Source organism: Vigna unguiculata, chromosome 5 (genome assembly GCF_004118075.2).
Source record: "Vigna unguiculata cultivar IT97K-499-35 chromosome 5, ASM411807v1, whole genome shotgun sequence".
Taxonomy (NCBI): Eukaryota; Viridiplantae; Streptophyta; class Magnoliopsida; order Fabales; family Fabaceae; genus Vigna; species Vigna unguiculata.
This window is the reverse complement of record NC_040283.1, coordinates 8,723,273-8,742,612: the sequence shown is the minus strand read 5'-3', so window position 1 is coordinate 8,742,612 and position 19,340 is coordinate 8,723,273. Positions and strand designations below refer to the sequence as shown.

Genomic DNA, 19,340 nt, shown 5'->3' with positions numbered 1-19,340 from the left:
TAATTATCTCAGTCTATTTAATAAGAGATTGACGAAATTTCATATGTGGAAAGATTCAAACAAACATAAATTCTGCCATACATCTAATTATGTTAATAAATATGAATTAATTATAGTCTTAGAAATACAATATTCTTATTGTTCAGTGTAATGTGAATTGAATAAACTCAATGTAATGTAAATTTAATAAACTCAATGTAATGTAAATTGAATGAACTGAAATCATGCTTGGTGAGTGTGTTTCAGATTTTGAAATGATTATTAATTACAATAAGTCAAAGAATTTCAGCAGCGGAAAAGGAAAGCCAAATTCAAATTTGCTTATCCTCATCACGTGCCACGTAGCGCGTGGGTGACACATGCAGAGAGTGCACCTATCACACCGCACAAAATACGCACCCCTTTCAGCTACGAAAACGAAATATAGAATGGAAAAGGAAAATTACGCACTTTCCGGGAAAAAATTTTGTAGCGAGAAAATAATGGAAAAGAGAAAATTCCCCGATTCCCCTTTTTTAGCTCGGAGAGAGAAATAAAAAAAAAATTAAAAGCTATTCTATTTGAGAAAACAAGCGACGACTTTTCCGGTTATTATTTTGATTGTTCCATTTCCGAATTTCGTTAGGGTTTTGTAGTTTTGCACTCTTCCAAACAATCGTTGCGGTGCTTTATCGATTAATCTTGCTGGAAAGTTTTCATCTTTTTTAGGCTTCTGAGTTTTGGGTCGTTAAATCCAGAATTGATTGTGGTGTTCCTTGAAGAAGTTTCAGAAAGAGAGAGGGGGAGGAATACGATGTCTTCTTCTTCTTTTTCTTCCTCTTCCTCAGCTACTGTCGCAGTGGATAAGGCGACCAGCGATCTTCTTATGGGCCCTGATTGGACCATGAACATCGAAATTTGTGATTCCATCAATTCTAATCATTGGTAATCTTCAACTACAAGAAAAGGAGGAAGATAGATAGCATATCAATTTTTCGATAATATGTTTTATTTTATTTTGGAGGGTTTGACTTTGATCAACTACCACATGTTTATGCCTTTGAATACGATGTTCCATTTAATTTTTGTTAGTTCTGTTATCGGATGAAATTTTGGTGCTAAAGTTGTTGTTGATTGTAGTTAGTATGTTCTTTGTGATGAAACTGACTAGAGGTTTGTATTATTTGGGAAACAGTGGAAACTGGTTGTTCTTTTTTCTGATTCTATTTTATTTTCGATTTTTTTTTAATTCTGGTGATTTTTTAATTTTCTCATGCATTACTGTTGTCAAAATTGAACAAATTTTTTTACCCTAAGTTTCCCTCTCAGAAAAACCTGGGTCCATGAATGACAAACTATGCTTCTTTCTCGTTTTCCTTTCACACCTTTACTAGTAGTCTCTGGGAATTTTCGCACTGGTCAGTTTTTACTGAATATTTGATGAATTTCTCAGGCAGCCAAAAGATGTGGTAAAAGCTGTGAAGAGGAGATTACAACATAGGAGCTCTAGAGTTCAATTATTAGCTCTCACGGTACTTTGTTGGCACTGGCTTTTGGTCTTACTTTTCTGTATTTGGATCAACTTGTTTGGGGCCGAGTCCTCCTGGATTGGTTATTCATTTGTTTGGAGCTTGATTTGTGGTTTCTGGTTGTCTACCCTCAGCTGCTGGAGACAATGGTAAAGAACTGTGGTGATTTTGTTCACTTTCAAATTGCTGAGAGAAACATACTGGAAGAGATGATTAAAATCATAAGGAAAAAGGTAAGGTGATTTTAGTTGGAAATTTAAGATATGTTCCTGATTTAGTTTGTATATTTGATGCTTGAAAGAAATTGTTATTGCATTCTTCATGGAATTTGTGATTATAAATGCAAACGTCAGGATTTAGTCTATTTTGCTATTATGACATCTGATGGTGCAATTGTTTGAAGTGCACTCTGCCTAATTCAATTTATTTCCAAATCAAGTCCGGCGGCTACTGCTGTACATTGTTAATGACCAGTATCTTCTGGTGTCCTTTTGAGATTTCCTTGGTATATGATTCTAGATTAGTTAGGTTACTGGATCATTGGCTCCAAACTATCTGTGTTAAATGTATGTGGGCAGTATTTATCTTTCAAAATAGTTGTAATGTTGAGTTGAACAGTTGTAGAATCCATCTACATGTTGATACGTAAATACAAAGATTTTTTGTTTATTGGTAAATGTCACCTGGCTTTTTACTTATCAAAACAATCATAATATTTACTCATAAGAATATGGATGGGTTCTATTTCTGTTAACTTACTACCATTTCCAGGAATTTGTTTATGTTAGATTTGTCTTGTCTAACATGAAATACATGTAATGATTCTTCAGACAGATATGCAAGTGAGGGATAAAATCTTAATGTTGCTGGACTCGTGGCAAGAAGCATTTGGGGGACCAGGTGGTAAACATCCTCAGTACTATTGGGCATATGAGGAGTTAAAGGTAGCTGTCTACTCGATAATTTTATGATTTTTGTCAATCTCTTCGTTGATATTTTCATGTGAAAGTGGGATACTAGATTTTCAAAATTATATAATTGGCATTTGTGAATGTTCTGTAAATGATATCTGGTTCATCTTAAGGGTGAGATTACAAATTTTAAGAAGATACTTTTACTTCTTATTATAACAAGTGTAAAAATCTGTATTTTGTAGCTAAATGTGTCACCTCAATAAACACATATAGATCCTTTGCCTAAAACTACAAAGTTATCTCGCTATTCTTTAGTGACAAATGGATGAATTTTAACTTTTTAAGGTTCCACATACTTTATTCCATCAACATCTCAGCTTGGAGAATTGTTCCCTGGCAAAGGCCAACCATCATCCCGTTTGTTCCAAATTTACATTTTAAGTACATGATAAAATATTACATTGATATCTGTGAGCCATATCCACATGTGAGCTGTAATTTAATGACCATCAGATTATATCATCATAATATTGTGTTGAATTATATGTATGGCAGCGATCTGGAGTAGTTTTTCCAAAGAGATCACCAGATGCAGCTCCAATATTTACTCCTCCTCCTACGCATCCAAATATAAGAAATATGCAAGCTGGATATGGAATGTCGAGCAATTCATCAAAAACACTGGATGAAACTATGGCTACTGAGATAGAAAGTTTAAGGTTAATGTCGACCTTCTATTTTTTCCTTTTCATCCTTGCTTCCTCTGCTGTCCTTTGTGTGACCGAACTTCTGTGTGTTATCAGATGAGTCTTTAAGCTAACTTTTTCTTGAAATACTCAGTATGTCAAGCTTGGATTCCATGCGACATGTTTTGGATCTTTTGGGTGACATGTTGCAGGCTATGAATCCTGGTGATCGTGAAGTAAGTTAATCGGTTTTTCTTGGCCTTCTGAATCCTCCTTTCTTCAACCGAAACGATTTAATGTTTGATTTTCATGTTTTGTAGGCTGTAAAAGACGAAGTAATTATTGATCTTGTTGATCGGTGTCGCACAAACCAGAAAAAGTTGATGCAGATGCTAACTTCAACTGGGTTAGTTCTACTTGGCTTTTCCATCTGGCACACACCCAAATATACTTGATTGTTACTTCGTGAAGTCTGTCCACGTATATGGGGAATAATCTTTTATCACCTTGGTTTTTTCATAGGGACGAGGAGCTTCTTGGACGAGGCCTCGAACTAAATGATAGTATTCAAGGTTTGCTAGCTAGGCATGACGCAATTGCTTCTGGTACTGTGTTTCCAATTCAAGGAGCAAGTCCCAGCACTGTGCCAACTGAAGCTCAACCTAGTGTAGATCAATCCAATGTAAACAGCTCCACCCCGGGAGTGTCTTCTTCAACGCATAAAGCTAGCTCTTCAGCCATAGTGCTTTCTGAAACCGGGAGCCAGAGTGATGAAGAGGAAGAGGATGAATTTGCACAGCTAGCTCGGAGGTCACTTAGAACTGATAATATATTTAATATTTTGTGGCTCATGGTTATTGAAACCTGTTTTTCTTTTCAGTCTTGCTTGCTTATAACTCATCTAAGAAATAAACTAGTTTAGAATATCTGTTTAGGTCTTTTGTGTATGGACATGAATGGATAAGCATGTACAAATCGTTGCATTAGGCATGTATTTTCATTTAATACTTCCACTCATGTTATTTCATTCTGTCCTACAACTACTTTTTTAGAAGCCCCAATTTTGTTATAGAATTTCTTGCAAAGCCCGTATACCAACATATATTGGAGGTCATGGGTGATGAAATTGTTCTACCATGTCAATAATTTTTTACTCAATGTGAACTCTTTACTATTGCAGGCATTCTAAGGCACAGCCAGTGATTTCAAATGATACCGCAACTGGTTCCAGCCAAAATTCAGCGTCAGTTAACACTACCAACACAACTCCACATGTTCCAAACCCCTCAACTTCAGTTCCATCCAATGCATTAGTTCTTTCCAACCCACCTGCCCCAGTTACTACTGCAAAGGATCAGGACATTATTGACTTACTGAGTATCACTTTGTCAGTGTCACCATCTCCACAGACAAGTTATGCACCGTCTCCACAGACAAGTTATGCACCATCAGCCTCTACCCAAGGCATGCATCAGATACCTGTTCAGTCCACATCAGAAGGGTATTTTGCTTCCCAAACATATCCGGGAAATTTGTCATACAACAGTTACGTTGTCCCCTGGGCTCAACCTCAATCTAAGTCAGAATTTCAAGCCCAGCCTCAACAACAGACGTATCAATCCCGGTCTCCATCCCCAACCCCACCCTCATCTCGTAATACACATTATGAATTCGAACAACAGCATCATCAACCGACCCAGCAGGACCAGTCTCAGCCCCAGTCTGAGCAATTGCAATCTCAACCCATACTACAATCCCCACATGTATTACAACAACCTCAACATAATCAATATAGTCAACAGTATCAACAACATTTGCAACCTCATAATGAGCAGCAACCTCAACAGTATCAGCCGCAGCACCAAACACTGCAATCTCAACCCCAACCTCATCCACACCCACAACCCAATCCCCAACAGCATTCACAGTATCAGCCCCAAACCGTACACGGTCATCAGCCTCAACCTCAGCAACAGTTTCAGAATCAACCTCAGCCACAGCAACAATTCCAGAATCAACCTCAGTCACAGCAGCAATTTCAGAATCAACCTCAGGCGCAGCAACAATTTCAGAATCAACCTCAGTCACAGCAGCAATTTCAGAATCAACCTCAGTCGCAGCAACAATTTCAGAATCAACCTCAGTCACAGCAACAATTTCAGAATCAACATCAGCAACAATTTCAGAATCAGCATCATCAATACCCTGCAAGATATCCTCCCCCACCATGGGCAGCTACACCTGGATATGCCAACTATCAAAATCACTCTCCTGCTACAAATGTGATTTCAACACAAGCCAATACAACAGTATCGTATCCTTTAGCTCCAGGAGTAAGGCCGCAAGTGTTAAACAATAATTCATTCTCTGCCAGAGGTGGTACCGGTGGAACTTCTGCAAGTGCAACTGGGCAGAAGACTTTTGTTCCATCTTACAGGCTATTTGAAGATTTGAATGTTTTCGGAAACACAGATGGAAAGGTCAGTGGTTCATCATCCAGCATGTCAGGGACAATGGGACCTGGTATGATTGGTGGGCGTAAGTGAAGTGTTCTCTTGTGTAAAAAAATGTATTGATATACTGTAAAAAATGGGACCAGCAGTATTGTTTGCAGCTTCTCATTTGCATCTTATGGAAGCTCTCCAGATTGATACAAGTGACTCTTCCTATTCTGAGTAACAACAGATCATAAAGTCATAAGCTGAGGGTTACCTCAGACGACAGACTTTGAACATTCTTTGATGTAATATTTTAGTTTCTTGTAGTGGTTCTCGTACTTATGTTCATTGATTGATCGTTAACCACTATGATGGGTGGGCACTTAAAATGCAGACACGTGTCGAATGTCATTAATTATTGAGAACATATATACCCTTGTAAGATAGCCAGTCAAGTCACATGTAGTTAACACAGATCCATACAAATTGACAAGTCTGATTTGAATTTTTAACAAGTACAAATTACTACTCATCGCATTGGTATATATGAACCTGAATTTTCGATCGGCTTAGTTTCAGATTTTTTGAAGCAGTCAGATATAAACTAACGTGACACTATATTTAGGGTTTTGGGATTCATATCCATTTTCGATCCCTGTATTTCTCAAGATATATTTTTAATTCCATTGCTCTTTTGTGGTAATATTTTTATATAATCTAGATGCTGTTATGCAAAGCTCTTTTCTTTCCTTTTTTTTTTCAGAAATTGCTCTTTTCTTTTTTTTTCTATAATAATATTTTTCAAGTGATGAAAAATTATTAGTGTACTATAAAGTGTGAGTTTGGGTGAAATGTCAGGATTTATAGTGATGTTTAACATAAAAACAAAAAAATAGTTAAATATTTTTTAGTTCTTAAACTTTGATGTATTTATGAATTTTGTTTATGTCTGAAATTTTGATTCATTTTGTTTTTCAAACTTTAAAAATAGATGGATGTAGTAATTTTAATTCAATTATATTAAAAATTTTTGAAGTGTCAAACACAATTCATGCTTCAATGTTAGTTGGGAAAGTTGTCTACACTGTTTGACACTTTTGATACGTAAAAAAATTTAATGTAATTGGATTAAAAAATTATATTCATTATTTTTAAAGTTTAAAAACCAAAATATACTAAAGTTTGATACAACAATGAATTTTAATTTCATGTTAAAATTTAGAAACTAAAAACATATTTTAAAAAAATAATACTTAAAAATAAAAGTTCACACGAGAACAATGTTCACATTCACCATTTTAAATAAAATATTTAATTCAAGTCAATTTGCGTTTTATTAAAATCTTTAAATCCTACTCACTTTTAAAAGTCTATATTTAAACTTTTTTTTATACGAAAATGTTTTTTTACTTGTGTTGGGAGTAAATTTCAAATTCCACTCATGAGTAATTTCCATTACTTTCCGGACAATTTTTATTGATTATGTTCATCGTTTGCTTGTACTACGTTAACATTTAAAAGAAAAACATAGAAAGAAATAAATTTTTTGTAAGCCTCAAATATTTTTCTTAATAAATTCAATATACAATAATGAATAATAGGAGCCTAAAATATGACCTACATCTATTGTGAAAAGGACATCTCCAATACACAATAATGGAAGATTGAATTTTGTATTAAAACTTTACAAAAAATTTTGCAAGGCTTTATCTTATGATCGTAACAAAGTATATACTTTGACATGCATAATATAAAGTAATGGCATATCTTAATTAATAATTTTGGGGGCCAAAATATTATTTCTAAACTACACATTATTTTAATGTCTAATATCCATGCAAGGCCATTAGAGATCATTCTTGACATATTGTAAGTAGTGTGGATAGACTTATCTTCCTTCCATAAGTGTACTACATTCTCACCTTGTACGTGAGCAAAGACTACAAAAAATTGTGTCCTTCTTAATCACCAACGTTGACCCTTGTGTTTGCTATTAAAAGAAAAAAAGCTTCGAAAGTTGTGAATTTGGCATTAAGGTTGGGGGAGTCAAGGTTACCCCATCCTTATTAAGATTTGGCTAAGTCAAACAAGCATTTTGAAAGGTTGCATATGATGTCATATGCAACTTCAAATTGATAGACAAACTATCTAAATATCTTTTCGAAATATATCTTTCGCAAAGCTCTCCTTCTCAAATTAGTTGCAAATTAATGAAATGCAATATGAAAAGCTTAGGGTTAAGGGAGATTTATATAAGATTTTGTATATTGATTTGTCTTTCTTCCATTTTGTTTTTCAATCTCCCTCTCAGTTCCAACTTCAATAACATCTATATCAACAAATCAACAGATATGAACATTAAAATGTAGACTTCAAGGTGAAGTAGTTAGTTGGAAACTGAAAAACATGTAGATACCATCTAAGTAGTCATTGTCAAATCCAGGAGTAGTAAGAACAAACAAAGGGATGTATTTTGGGTTAGCCTTTGGAACTAATTTATTATCAACTAAAAATACCTTTATTCCGATTTGAAGTTGATCTTGTAACTATGATGTCTAGTTCTATAAGAATCTCCATTACATGCAATATTAAAGCATTGAATATAATAAACTTTGCCTTCTGAAAGGTGAAATTAAAATTTGTAAATTAGCGTCTTCCTAATTGAGGCATGATGAATGGTGTGACCCTGCATTCACATTTCCATTTTCAATATCAGAAGTCATAAGTCATATAGGAAGTTCCAACAAATTTATATTGATCATGAATGGGGTGTATCTTACCTCCTTGTCTTGTAGTATCATCTCTAATGAAAAAGAAGACTTTTGCTTATTCATTTTTATATATGTTCTAAATGTTGTGAACAAAAATGTAAATTGAAAACAATACACTAAACAAAGAAATAAACTCAATAAACTAAGTCAAAGAACATAGAGGTAATTTGAAAACAAAAATGTATAAAGGTGTCAAGCATTTAAGGTACGAAAATATATAAGCATGTATAAATAAATAAAGGAATTTTAAATTTCGAATCAAAATTCTTAATTTGAAGCTGCCAAAATTCAAAATTGCTGATCTCAATTCCCTAATTGAGACATCATAAATTGAGACATTGAAACATAATCCCTAATAATCACTAATAATCAAAGATAACATCAAAAAGTGCAAAGCAAAATAAATACAACTTTAACTAAAAGAAACGTTGTACAAAACATTGAACAATGCTTCAAGCATTCAAAAACAAAAATTTCCAAAAAAAAAAACAAACAGAGATTTGTATTCTTAAATAATTACAATTGTAATATTTTTGCAAGGAACATTCAATGCAAGTCAAAAGTAAAGAACAAAAAGACCAAAAATCGAAAATGAAAATAGGTTTCAAAGTCAGAAAATACAAACACATAAAAGAAAAACATCAATGAAAGCAAAAGACAAAACCATTTCAACAATGATGTATATATGTAGAACGGTTCAAAGCATAAAAGCGATAAAAAATAACAAAAAATGCTTATTGTGAACGTAATCCGAGAGAGAATGGTAGAGAGAAAGATGACAAAGTAATCGAAGAGAGAAGATGACATATCATTTTGTGGGAAGATGAACATGTTAAAGATGGAGAGTGATATGAAAAAGGGGTTCTCTTAGATGAAGAATAGAACGTAGTGTGTAAAAATTAATTATGTGACGTGACAGTTAAGGGAAAAAGTCATGTTGGTGGAGATGCCACTTGTCTCTTGTTTAATCATTTCCAAGCTTCAAGAATTATTCCAACTTTCAAGATTGTAAATTTCCATATTTAGCTTAATAAATTTATGTTTCTTTTTCTTTTTAAAGGTTAACTTCCTAAATTATTGTATAATCACATCGATCGCTTATAAAAGTTATTTCATCAACTAATACCGATCACTTCTTATTTGATATTTTCTTAATTAATTGTTTTTTTTTTGAAATATATTTTTGTTATTTATTAAAATTCTATACTATTTTCTTAATTTTGTTTTAAATTTATTCTATTAAATATAAGTTTAATATTAAATTGTTCTTCCAAATGAATTTTACACATTATATTTCAAATACATAAAATTTTATTTTATTATATGATTTAAATCAAGGACAAATTTTCTCCTTTATTTGTTCTCACTAGTTTTTCATATATTCTTCTTCTTGCTTTGAATCCAAGAAAAAGAGAAACCTAAAGAAGAAAGTTTGGGAGAGTGCGAGATCATAAAAGAAAGATTCTAAATATAAGTAGCATTTCAGTGAGATGAAACGATGCATGAGATGGGCGTGTACCTCATGAATGTTGAGATTTCTTAAAATCTCAACAATCGCACAACTATGGTTCTTGTCTACTATATATCTAAGACAATGTTAGTGTAGGTAAATTACTAAAATAGACATTCTATTTAATTGACATGCGTTTAAAATTGAGGCTATTTTTGTCTTTTGATGTTGTTTGGTTTTGCCGTTTGAAGTAATTAGTGATTGACGTTAGTTGTCAGTAGATAACATCTTCTTCCCCAATACAATCTGTTTTGAACCATTTGCTTCGTCAAGGTTAGGTTTTTCTCTTCTTCTGTCTTCTTCGTCCATCCTTCTTTCTTCTTCTTCATACGAAGTTACATTTTTTTAACTTCCTACTTATTGTTCTTCATGCAGAATAGAACATTTGCTTCATCAAGGTTATTTTTTGTTGTTCTTCTTCCTTTTTTTTCTTCTTCTTCGTGGATCCTTCTTCTTTCTTTTTCTTCGTATTCTGTTAATTTTTTTACTTCGTGTTGATTGTTCTTCATGAAAGGTTTGATTTTTTTTTTAGATTGAAGTGCTTTGACATTGAACAAAATAAGGCTCAAGGATAAGGATCTAAGGCCCTTTGCAAAAGCGGATTAAAAAAGATTCAATTTGTAGTTTTTCTTTTCTTTTCTTTTTATGCTTCAAATGTTTTTCTTTCTTTTTTTGAACTTTTTTATTGATCGTCAGTTGTTGCATTTAACATTTTTCAGTTTTGATTTTTTTAGGTTTGGAGAGATAAGGCTCAAGTATAAGGATTTAATGTCCTTTTCAAGATTTGGGTTTCGTATGGTGAGGCATTTGCACTACTTGAGACTCTTAAACTCTACAACAAATTGTTGGCTCTTGGGATCAAAGTTGTGTTCATCACATAAAGACCATTAGGTCTGAAGAATGTGACTGTTTCCAACTTGAAGAATGTTGGATTCGACAAATCGGAGAAACTAATTGCGAGGTTAGTTTTGTTTGTTCTGATGAATCTTAAACTAAACATGTTTTTTATATGTTGTAGTGTTTGATGAACACTTTTGTTGGTAGAAAGAAAAACTATTTGATGAACATTGTTTGAAGAAGTGGTTTTTGGGTGTAGGGATCCATCCATATATGTCATTGTCATTCATTGACATGTGTGTAAATAGAAGGACCTTTTGGTCTTTATGCTTTTCTTTTTGTTTCCCGCTCCCATGATGAAAAAATCTGGCCGTGAGTGTGCATTTAAGTTTTCCCGCTTCATCCTCTGATGGATGATCAAATCTTTAAATGATTCCACATTTAATGCTTGATTAAAATATTGATTGACATATTGATTGACAGACAATTGCTTTTCTTCTTCTTCTCCCAAAAAACCTATTTTCATTCTTCTTCCGTAAAACGACAAATCTACATGATCAGAAGAAAACCCTTCGGCCTTAAGGTTAGTGCTCTTTCTTAAGGTTTTCTTTTTCTTTTTTTTTTACTTCTTTTGCAATGAACATTGTGTCCAATATCAATAGTTGTTGAAGGTCAGTAGCTTGAGTTTTCTTTCTTTTTCTTCGTGGTCGGTCTTCTTCTACTTTGGGTTCATGGTAGTTTTGTGTTTTTGGTCATTCCATAATTTGCCAAATACTGATTTTGTCTTTACCTTCTATCTCCTATATTAGAGCATGGGTGCATCAGATGGTTATTTGGTTAACCACAATCCTCACGATTATGAAGGTTATTATTTTTTTTTCAAAGAACTTATCTTTTTGGTTTCTTCATCTTCAAATATACCTATACATTTTTTCCATTCTTAGTTTTTGGGTTGAGATTATTGTAGGTACGTGGATGTTATGTTTAAACGCTATGGTTGTTGGATTTGTTTTTTGTATTTGTAATATTACCATTGAGGGGAGTTCGTTATATAGTTATGCTTTTGTTCTGCACTTAGGTGCTTGTTTTCGTTGTAAAATATTGGGTTTGTGAATTTTGATTTTTGTTTTCTGGGTCCCAAAGTTTAATTTTTTTTCTTTATTTTTCATGGTTATTTTTAGTTACCCTATGGAAGAAATCATTTTCACTAGACTTTCAGAATAATGTATTCTAGGGTATTTGGATGGGGATGTTGGTTGAACTCGATTTGATTTTAGAGGGATGTGTATGTTGAAAAATTAGTGGTTTTTTTTAGAGAAACAAAATGTGCTTTTTTTCAACTATTTCTTTCTCTAATACTATTTTGTTATTTTTGTATTAAGGAAGCAAAGGTTGTCAAAGATAAACCAACTATTTCTTCTACTTTGAAGAAAAACTTAAACCTTTTGTTTTCAGAAAGTATATTTACTATTTTTCATTTTTAATTTCATTGTTTGATTGATATCATTTGTTGATGTTGTTTGCAGATTGAAATGCTTTAACGTCGAACAAGATTATAGTGTACTAAGGTTAAATCTTGATGAAATAATTGTAGGTGAGGTTGATGTTGTTGATTGTGGCCAACATGATTTTGATCACCACAACAATTACCATTTTTTCCCACACTAAATCTCAATCCATGTAGTTCAATTTTTAAATTTTTTTTGCTATCATGTTACTTTTGTCCTAACAATAACATTATATGATTTATGGTTTGTAAGGCTTCTTTAGTGTTTATAGTCACTGAAGTGTTTGTGTTCATTGGTTGTTGCAAATGCTTTATTACATAACTGATAGTTCTAGGAACTGAATTTACCTTCGATGGATTGAATTTTGATACCTAAACGGTTAAAGGCAGTTGAAGGCATCTCAAAGTGTGGTTTGAGTAACAAAGGTGTAAGAGATAATGCTATCTTCGATGTTTAGACTTGGTTGATTGTATACTTACATGGTTAGCATTGAATTTTAATTCATCATATGCTAAACAAATGTACCATTAAGTTATTATTTTATCTATGTGGTAATTATGTTAAACATAATAAATATTTATGTTCAAAATCTTTCATATCTTTAAAACTTTCATATTATATAAGTTATTGTTAATATTATTATTATTATTATTGTTGTTATATCAAATTTTTTATTACAAATAAAAGAAATAAATTCAGTTATTGAAAAAAACTAAAACCAGTATCTTATATAACTACAAATAAATACAATAAATTTAATACAACAAAGTAAAACAAAAGGTCCATTATTATTGTTTATAATGGAATCGCAATAAGATTTCAAAAAACATAAAAAATAACTTATCATATATTGCTTACACGATCATATTGCACAAGATACATACGATTAACTATTACAATAATAAAAAAATATACAATTCATTTTAATATAGTATATAACTATTCGTTTTATTATTATTTATAATAATTGTGCTATTAAATGTATATTACATTTCTCTTATTAATCGACCTTTCTATAATAAGTAATATTATAAGAGGTAAATGACTATTTAATTTAAATAATAATTAAAAATGTTTTTTTAAATCTTTTAATTAATTTATATTTTTATAATAAGTAATATTATACATTTTATAATTATATCTAATAATCGTTTTAATAATTGTATAATACATTTCTTTTATTATTGGAATTTTTTATAATAGTTAATCTTATATAAGGTAAATTATTATTTTTATAACTATTAAATCAATCTTAATATCACAGAAATATAATTTAAGCATTGAAAGTAAAATAACTTTATTATAGTTAATTATAGTCACACTTCATAATAAGTAACGTCAAATTTGAATAGATAGATTTATAATTGATTTGACCATACTTTATCATGAGAATAGCTATTTATAATTAATTTCAATTAATTTCACAATATGAAACGAAAAAAAAAACTACTTCAATGAAATAACCTACCTACAATAAATAAATTAACACAAAAATATTAGATTATCACTGAACCAAAATAATAGACATACTGAACCAAGTTAATAGACATATTGAGTATAATATATATAGTATTAGAAAATTGATTCACCAAATCTAAAAGGGCCTCCACTAAAACAAACTGCAGAGGTATTGAAAAGACACTTAATAAATATTACTTGTCGCCAAAATCAAACCCTTCTTATTGATAGAGAATGTAATTATTTGACCACTGTAAAATAAGTTTACTTCATAAAGCTTATTTAAGTTGTGTGAAATATGAATTATATTAATAATTAATTAGAATAATTAATAGTTAAGTGTTGTCAAACATTAAAAATTAATCATCAAATATACAATACATAATAATTAACAATAATATATCATTTCATGTTAATTATACGAAATATATTTTTCTTAATATAAACTAATTATTTTCAATTAACACAAATCTATATTTAAATATAAAAAATAACTAACAAAAATATATCATTTCATGTTAATTATAGAAAATATATTTTTCCTAATATAAACTGATTATTTTTAATTAACACACACACACACACACATATATATATATATATATATATATACTTAAATATAAAAAATAACTAACAAAAACATACACTACTACAATAAAATCTCATATTTTCTGCCAATTTTGTTTTGAAAATCTTTTCGTAAGAAATACTTACGAATTTTGTTGCCAAAAAAAATACAAGAAATTTCTACCAATTTTCTTGTAAAATATTTTGTATAAAACACTTTTTGCAACAAATTTTATAGGAAATACTTGCAAAATTTTGTAGGAAATTATTATCCACGAAGGAATTACTTGTCAATTAAAATTAAAAAAAAATGGCAGAAAAAGCTTTTTCTTGAATTTTTTTTAACAAATTTGTAAACAATATTCTATATAATACGAGAGTTTTTAGTAATAATATTACAATGTCATATTTAAATATTAGTTACTTAATTACATTGTTGTTACTAATTGTATTAAGTAATTTAACTTATATAAATTTATTATTGTCAATAACCAAATGATTAATTACACAAGTTAAATTATTATTCTCATAACTTAATAATAAATTTCTTAGTTTTATTGAATTTCATATATATTGAATACATTTACAATATATCAGCCATAATAATACAAAAATAATTTATGTATTTAAAATAACAATATTATAATTATTATTTTTTATTATTATTTGAATAGATAAATATATTTTATTTTAAATTATTACTTTAATTGTTATTTAACAAATTTTGAATCAATGTGTATTGAATATATTTATTACATTTTATTTATAATGTCAGTTTTAATATTACTTTACAACATTATTTGTATAATAAGCATTTTACTGTATGAATAAGCTATCTTTTCAAGATTTGACCAAAATTTGTGGTTCAAGAAAGTATTATATGATAACAAGTAAAAGCAGGATATAGAGTGTTAACATATCTAGAGTGTTATATCCAGAGTGTATGGTAATAAACTATCTTACACTTATTTCAAATTGGGTTGATTGTAAAAATATGGGTTAATTATGTTTTTCGTCCCTCAAGTATTGAGCGTTTTTGGTTTTCGTCCCTCATTCAAAAGATGCGCTATTTAAGTCCCTCACGTTCTGAAACGCATGGAATTCATCCTCATTTTTTAACTCCGTTAGGTTTATTAGAAAGCTGGCAGACGGAGTGCCACGTCAGGATCCTGTTTTTCACTTTCACTCAGGTACAGTAACCACGTGTTTTAAAAGGGGTCTTAAAAGGGGTCTGAGGGTAACGTTTGGAACCCTAAATTAAACCCTAAATTTTGAATTGTGAGATAGGATCGTTGGTGAGGAGCTTGAGGAGTTCACTTTGGTGCGGGGGAAACGTAGGTGATGAAGAGTGGTAGTTCCGAAATTGATTGTAGGCAAAGGAAAAGTGGTTCAAAAATTTCTCAAAGCTCAATGTCATGTTTAGAAATAGCATCGAAAGTGTGTGGGTGTGGGGAACGATTGTTGCTCCTAAAGGCAGGTACTGTGAAGAACAAGGGCAGGTTATTTTGGAGATGTCGAAATTGGGCGGTAAGTGAGAAATTGCATTTGGTTTACTCGACCTTGCTTTGGTGGTTGTTGTAATGGTTTCAATTTTTTTTGCAGTCCAATTCAAATTGTAATTATTTTGAATGGGTTAATGAAGAGGAATGTAAAGATGAAGGTGGAGAATCGGAATTTGAAGCTGGCGCAGGAAAACGATTTGAAGAAGAAGAAGTTTGTTTGGAAAAGGAGAAATTGATACTGGACTTGATTAAGAAAAACGAGAAGTTGAAGAGGAAATTGCAAAAAGAGAAAACATTTGGGAAATTGCTGCAACTTTTGTTTGTACTGTCGTGGGCATTTTCAATTGTATTTGTGGTTATGTTTTTGTTCAAGTTAAATTGTAATTAGTTATTGTATTTCTTGGGAATTAGTTTGTAGTGATGAAAATGGTATTACTAATGATATGAGTATTGGATTCCATTTTGGTATTACTAATGATATGAGTATTGGATTCCATTTTCGTAAGTGGATTTAATAAGTGTATATAATTCGTCATTGACAATTAAATGATTCGTGTTTTTCCACCTGCTTGTCATGGGAAGAAGGTAACTACCATGATATTCAGAAGTTCTCCAATACTTGTCACAAATAGATTTACATGAGTAAGACCTTTAAAACATGAAAGTGAAAAAAAATTAAAGTATTCAAGATATTTAGAGCGTTAGATGAAAGTGGTCCACATTTTTAAATACAGCACTGCAATGTTTAATAAAGCAACAAAAGTGGTCCCTGCTATTGCATTCAATAAAGTATTCCATAATAGACAAAGTGGTCCAGATTTTTAAATACAGCACTGTAAAGTTTAATAAAGCAACAAAAGTGGTGCTCCAAAACAAAATAGTGGTCCACTATCCCTATGCCCAATGTGTCAAAAGTAATTGTCTATTACAGATTTCTTTAATAAAGCAACAAAAAAGTTTGGATCTCCATTCAATTTCACGTAGGCTGTGCAGTATTACTACTTACTTGAGAGCCTAAAACTTGTGCCGCTCTGCTTCTTGTTTGTGTTGGTGCTCTTTCACCTTGGTTGTTGTTGGCTGCAAGCATGGGTCTGCGTCTTCTTCTACTAGTTGAGCTATGGTTAGATGGGCCTGCACCGTTGGTAGTTCCACTTCCAGTTTGAGTAGATCCACTTCCAGTTTGGGTGTTTCCCTGTCATGTGAGTATGTACTGGACATTCAGATTTGTGTTTGTACAATATCATTAATTGAATGAAAGTATAGATGAATATTTACCTTTCTTCTCATGCCCTTTCTACAGCTTCTTATATTATGACCATACTGGTTGCACCTGCTGCACTTTCCCATAATATTTTTCTTTGAAAGCTTGGAATGACTGACATGTTCATCAGCTTCCCTTCTTCGTAGTTTTTTTGGTCTACCAAGGGGGGTTTTGTAAATTGGAGGAAGTAGTTCAGGTTGAGTACTTTTTGGCCAAAGTTGTTGCCCATTGATTGGGGTAATTTCAGGGCCATAGCAAGCTTGGTAGGCATCTCTCTTGTAATATGCGTGGACATAAGCCTCAGGATTTTCTATCTTATAGTTAATTACTGCCACAACATGCCTACAAGGTATACCCACCAGATCCCAAAAGTAACAACTGCAACTACTTTTGCTTAGATCAACCACAAACTTTTCCATTGTGAACCCCTGTGTGACTTCAAACTTAGCATCCCCTGCCCACACAGGAAGCCAATTCCCACTTTTTTCCACTTCCCTATCAAGCCTCTTTTGGGGTCTAGGCATTACATTTCCAGGATATGCATTCAACTTCTCTCTAAGTGTTGCAAACCTACTCATTATGTATGATCTAATCCATTCCATCATGCTAATAATGGGTTTATCTCTAGCTAGTAAAATGGTGCTATTAAATGACTCAGAAAGGTTATTCATCAACACATCACATTTAGGGTAAATGCTGAATGCATGTTTACACCACGATTTGGTAAGAATGGCAATTAACCAGTTATAAGCATCAAGATTTAAATTTTTCAACTCACCCATCTTTTTTTGCCACCCTGCATAAAAAGTAGCCTTTGCTGCCCCCATCATAAGGTCCCTGATGACTACACCACCACCAAATTTCTTCTTAAAGTTGTTATACAGGTGCCTCAGACAAAAACGATGTTCAACACCATTCAATATCTCATCAAACACAGTCATAAGTCCCTGCAAATAAATATAATACGAAATTAGACATAATCAGACAAGTAATTTTAAATTAGTTAAAAATAATACTATGTATCTGCTTTACCTTTTGTTGGTCTGAAATGAATACCCAACGATGACTATCAATGTCACCAATATCCTGTAGTAGCAGTGTCAAAAACCATCTTCATGTCTCCTTGCATTCGTTTTCAACAACAGCAAAAGCTAATGGGAAGTACTGGTCATTGGGATCCCTACCAACTACTACCAATAACTGACCACCATAGGCTGTCTTCAAGTGGCAACCGTCAACACCAATGAAGGGTCTACACCCAGCCACAAACCCCTGCTTACAACCATCTAAGCACATATAGAAACTTCCAAATCTTGGTGGCAAAGTGGGTTGTGGTTGGTTGATCTTAACCTTGAAAGTTCCAGCTTTAACTCTCAACAATTCACCAACATAATCAAATAAACGGCTGTACTGACGCTGTCCATCCCCCACCAAACTGTCCATTGCTATTTGTTTTGCTTTTCCAGCCCTCCAAGTAGTGATACCAACACTGTATGTCTTTTTGATTTCATCAATGATTTGATTCACTGTCATTAAACCAACATTCATGAATTTGTCTATTAAAACTTGAGCAATCCAGTCTGTGTTGGCATTTTTGTTACCAAAAACACGTCCACATTTATGACCACCCACTAGTGTCTTCACCCTAAAGGTTTGCTTACCTCCAACCTTGCTCACCATAATTAAAAACCCACATTTTCTCTTACAAACAGCCCTCACTCTCTTGTGGTCATTCTTGACAAATTTTTCTTCTTTACCATTTAACACACTATGCTCCATTAGTGCATATTTAAAATCTTTCAGAGAACTAAACTCCATTCCCAATTTAAATTTGAAATCTTTCTTCATATCTTCCGGTCTATACTTTGAAAACTTTGGTCCAACATTAAGAATACCATCATCACTGTCCACATCAGAATCTAAGTCATCACTCATGTATTCCTCATTTATCTCATGATCTCCAATTTCTTCATTAGTAACAAAAGACCTTTCACTAACATATCTTTTATTTTTGACTTTGCTAGAATTTCGTTTAAACTCTTTCCACCTTTCCAAAACAGGGCCAATCTTTCTGCGACTTGAATTGTTGTCCATCCCAAATCCATCATCATCATCAACCATCCTTTCTTCTTCACTATCATCTAGTCTATCTCTAGGTGGATCTTGTTCCTCTTCACCATTAACTTCTGCCTCCCCAACCACATGATCTTCACCAATGACAGCCTCTTTATCATTCACCCCGGCCTCCCTAACCAAATCCTCTTCACCATTCACCTCTGCCTCCCTAACCACATCATTTCCACCATTCACCTCGGCCTCCTCTGCCTCCCTAACCACATCATTTTCACCATTCACCTCTGCCTCCCTAACCACAGCCTCT

At 32.3% G+C, this 19,340-nt stretch overlaps 1 protein-coding gene across 1 annotated transcript; it reads left to right on the top strand.

Annotated features, from left to right (window-relative positions):
• Window positions 1–445: 445 nt before the first annotated feature.
• Window positions 446–6,032, top strand: LOC114184265 (TOM1-like protein 6). The gene is made up of 9 exons (XM_028071555.1): window positions 446–924; window positions 1,433–1,511; window positions 1,643–1,741; window positions 2,339–2,452; window positions 2,978–3,141; window positions 3,263–3,344; window positions 3,429–3,514; window positions 3,631–3,918; window positions 4,289–6,032. The coding sequence occupies exons 1-9, from the start codon at window positions 794–796 to the stop codon at window positions 5,652–5,654; spliced, it is 2,409 nt and encodes an 802-aa protein (XP_027927356.1). The 5' UTR covers window positions 446–793; the 3' UTR covers window positions 5,655–6,032.
• The last annotated feature ends 13,308 nt before the right edge of the window (window positions 6,033–19,340 follow it).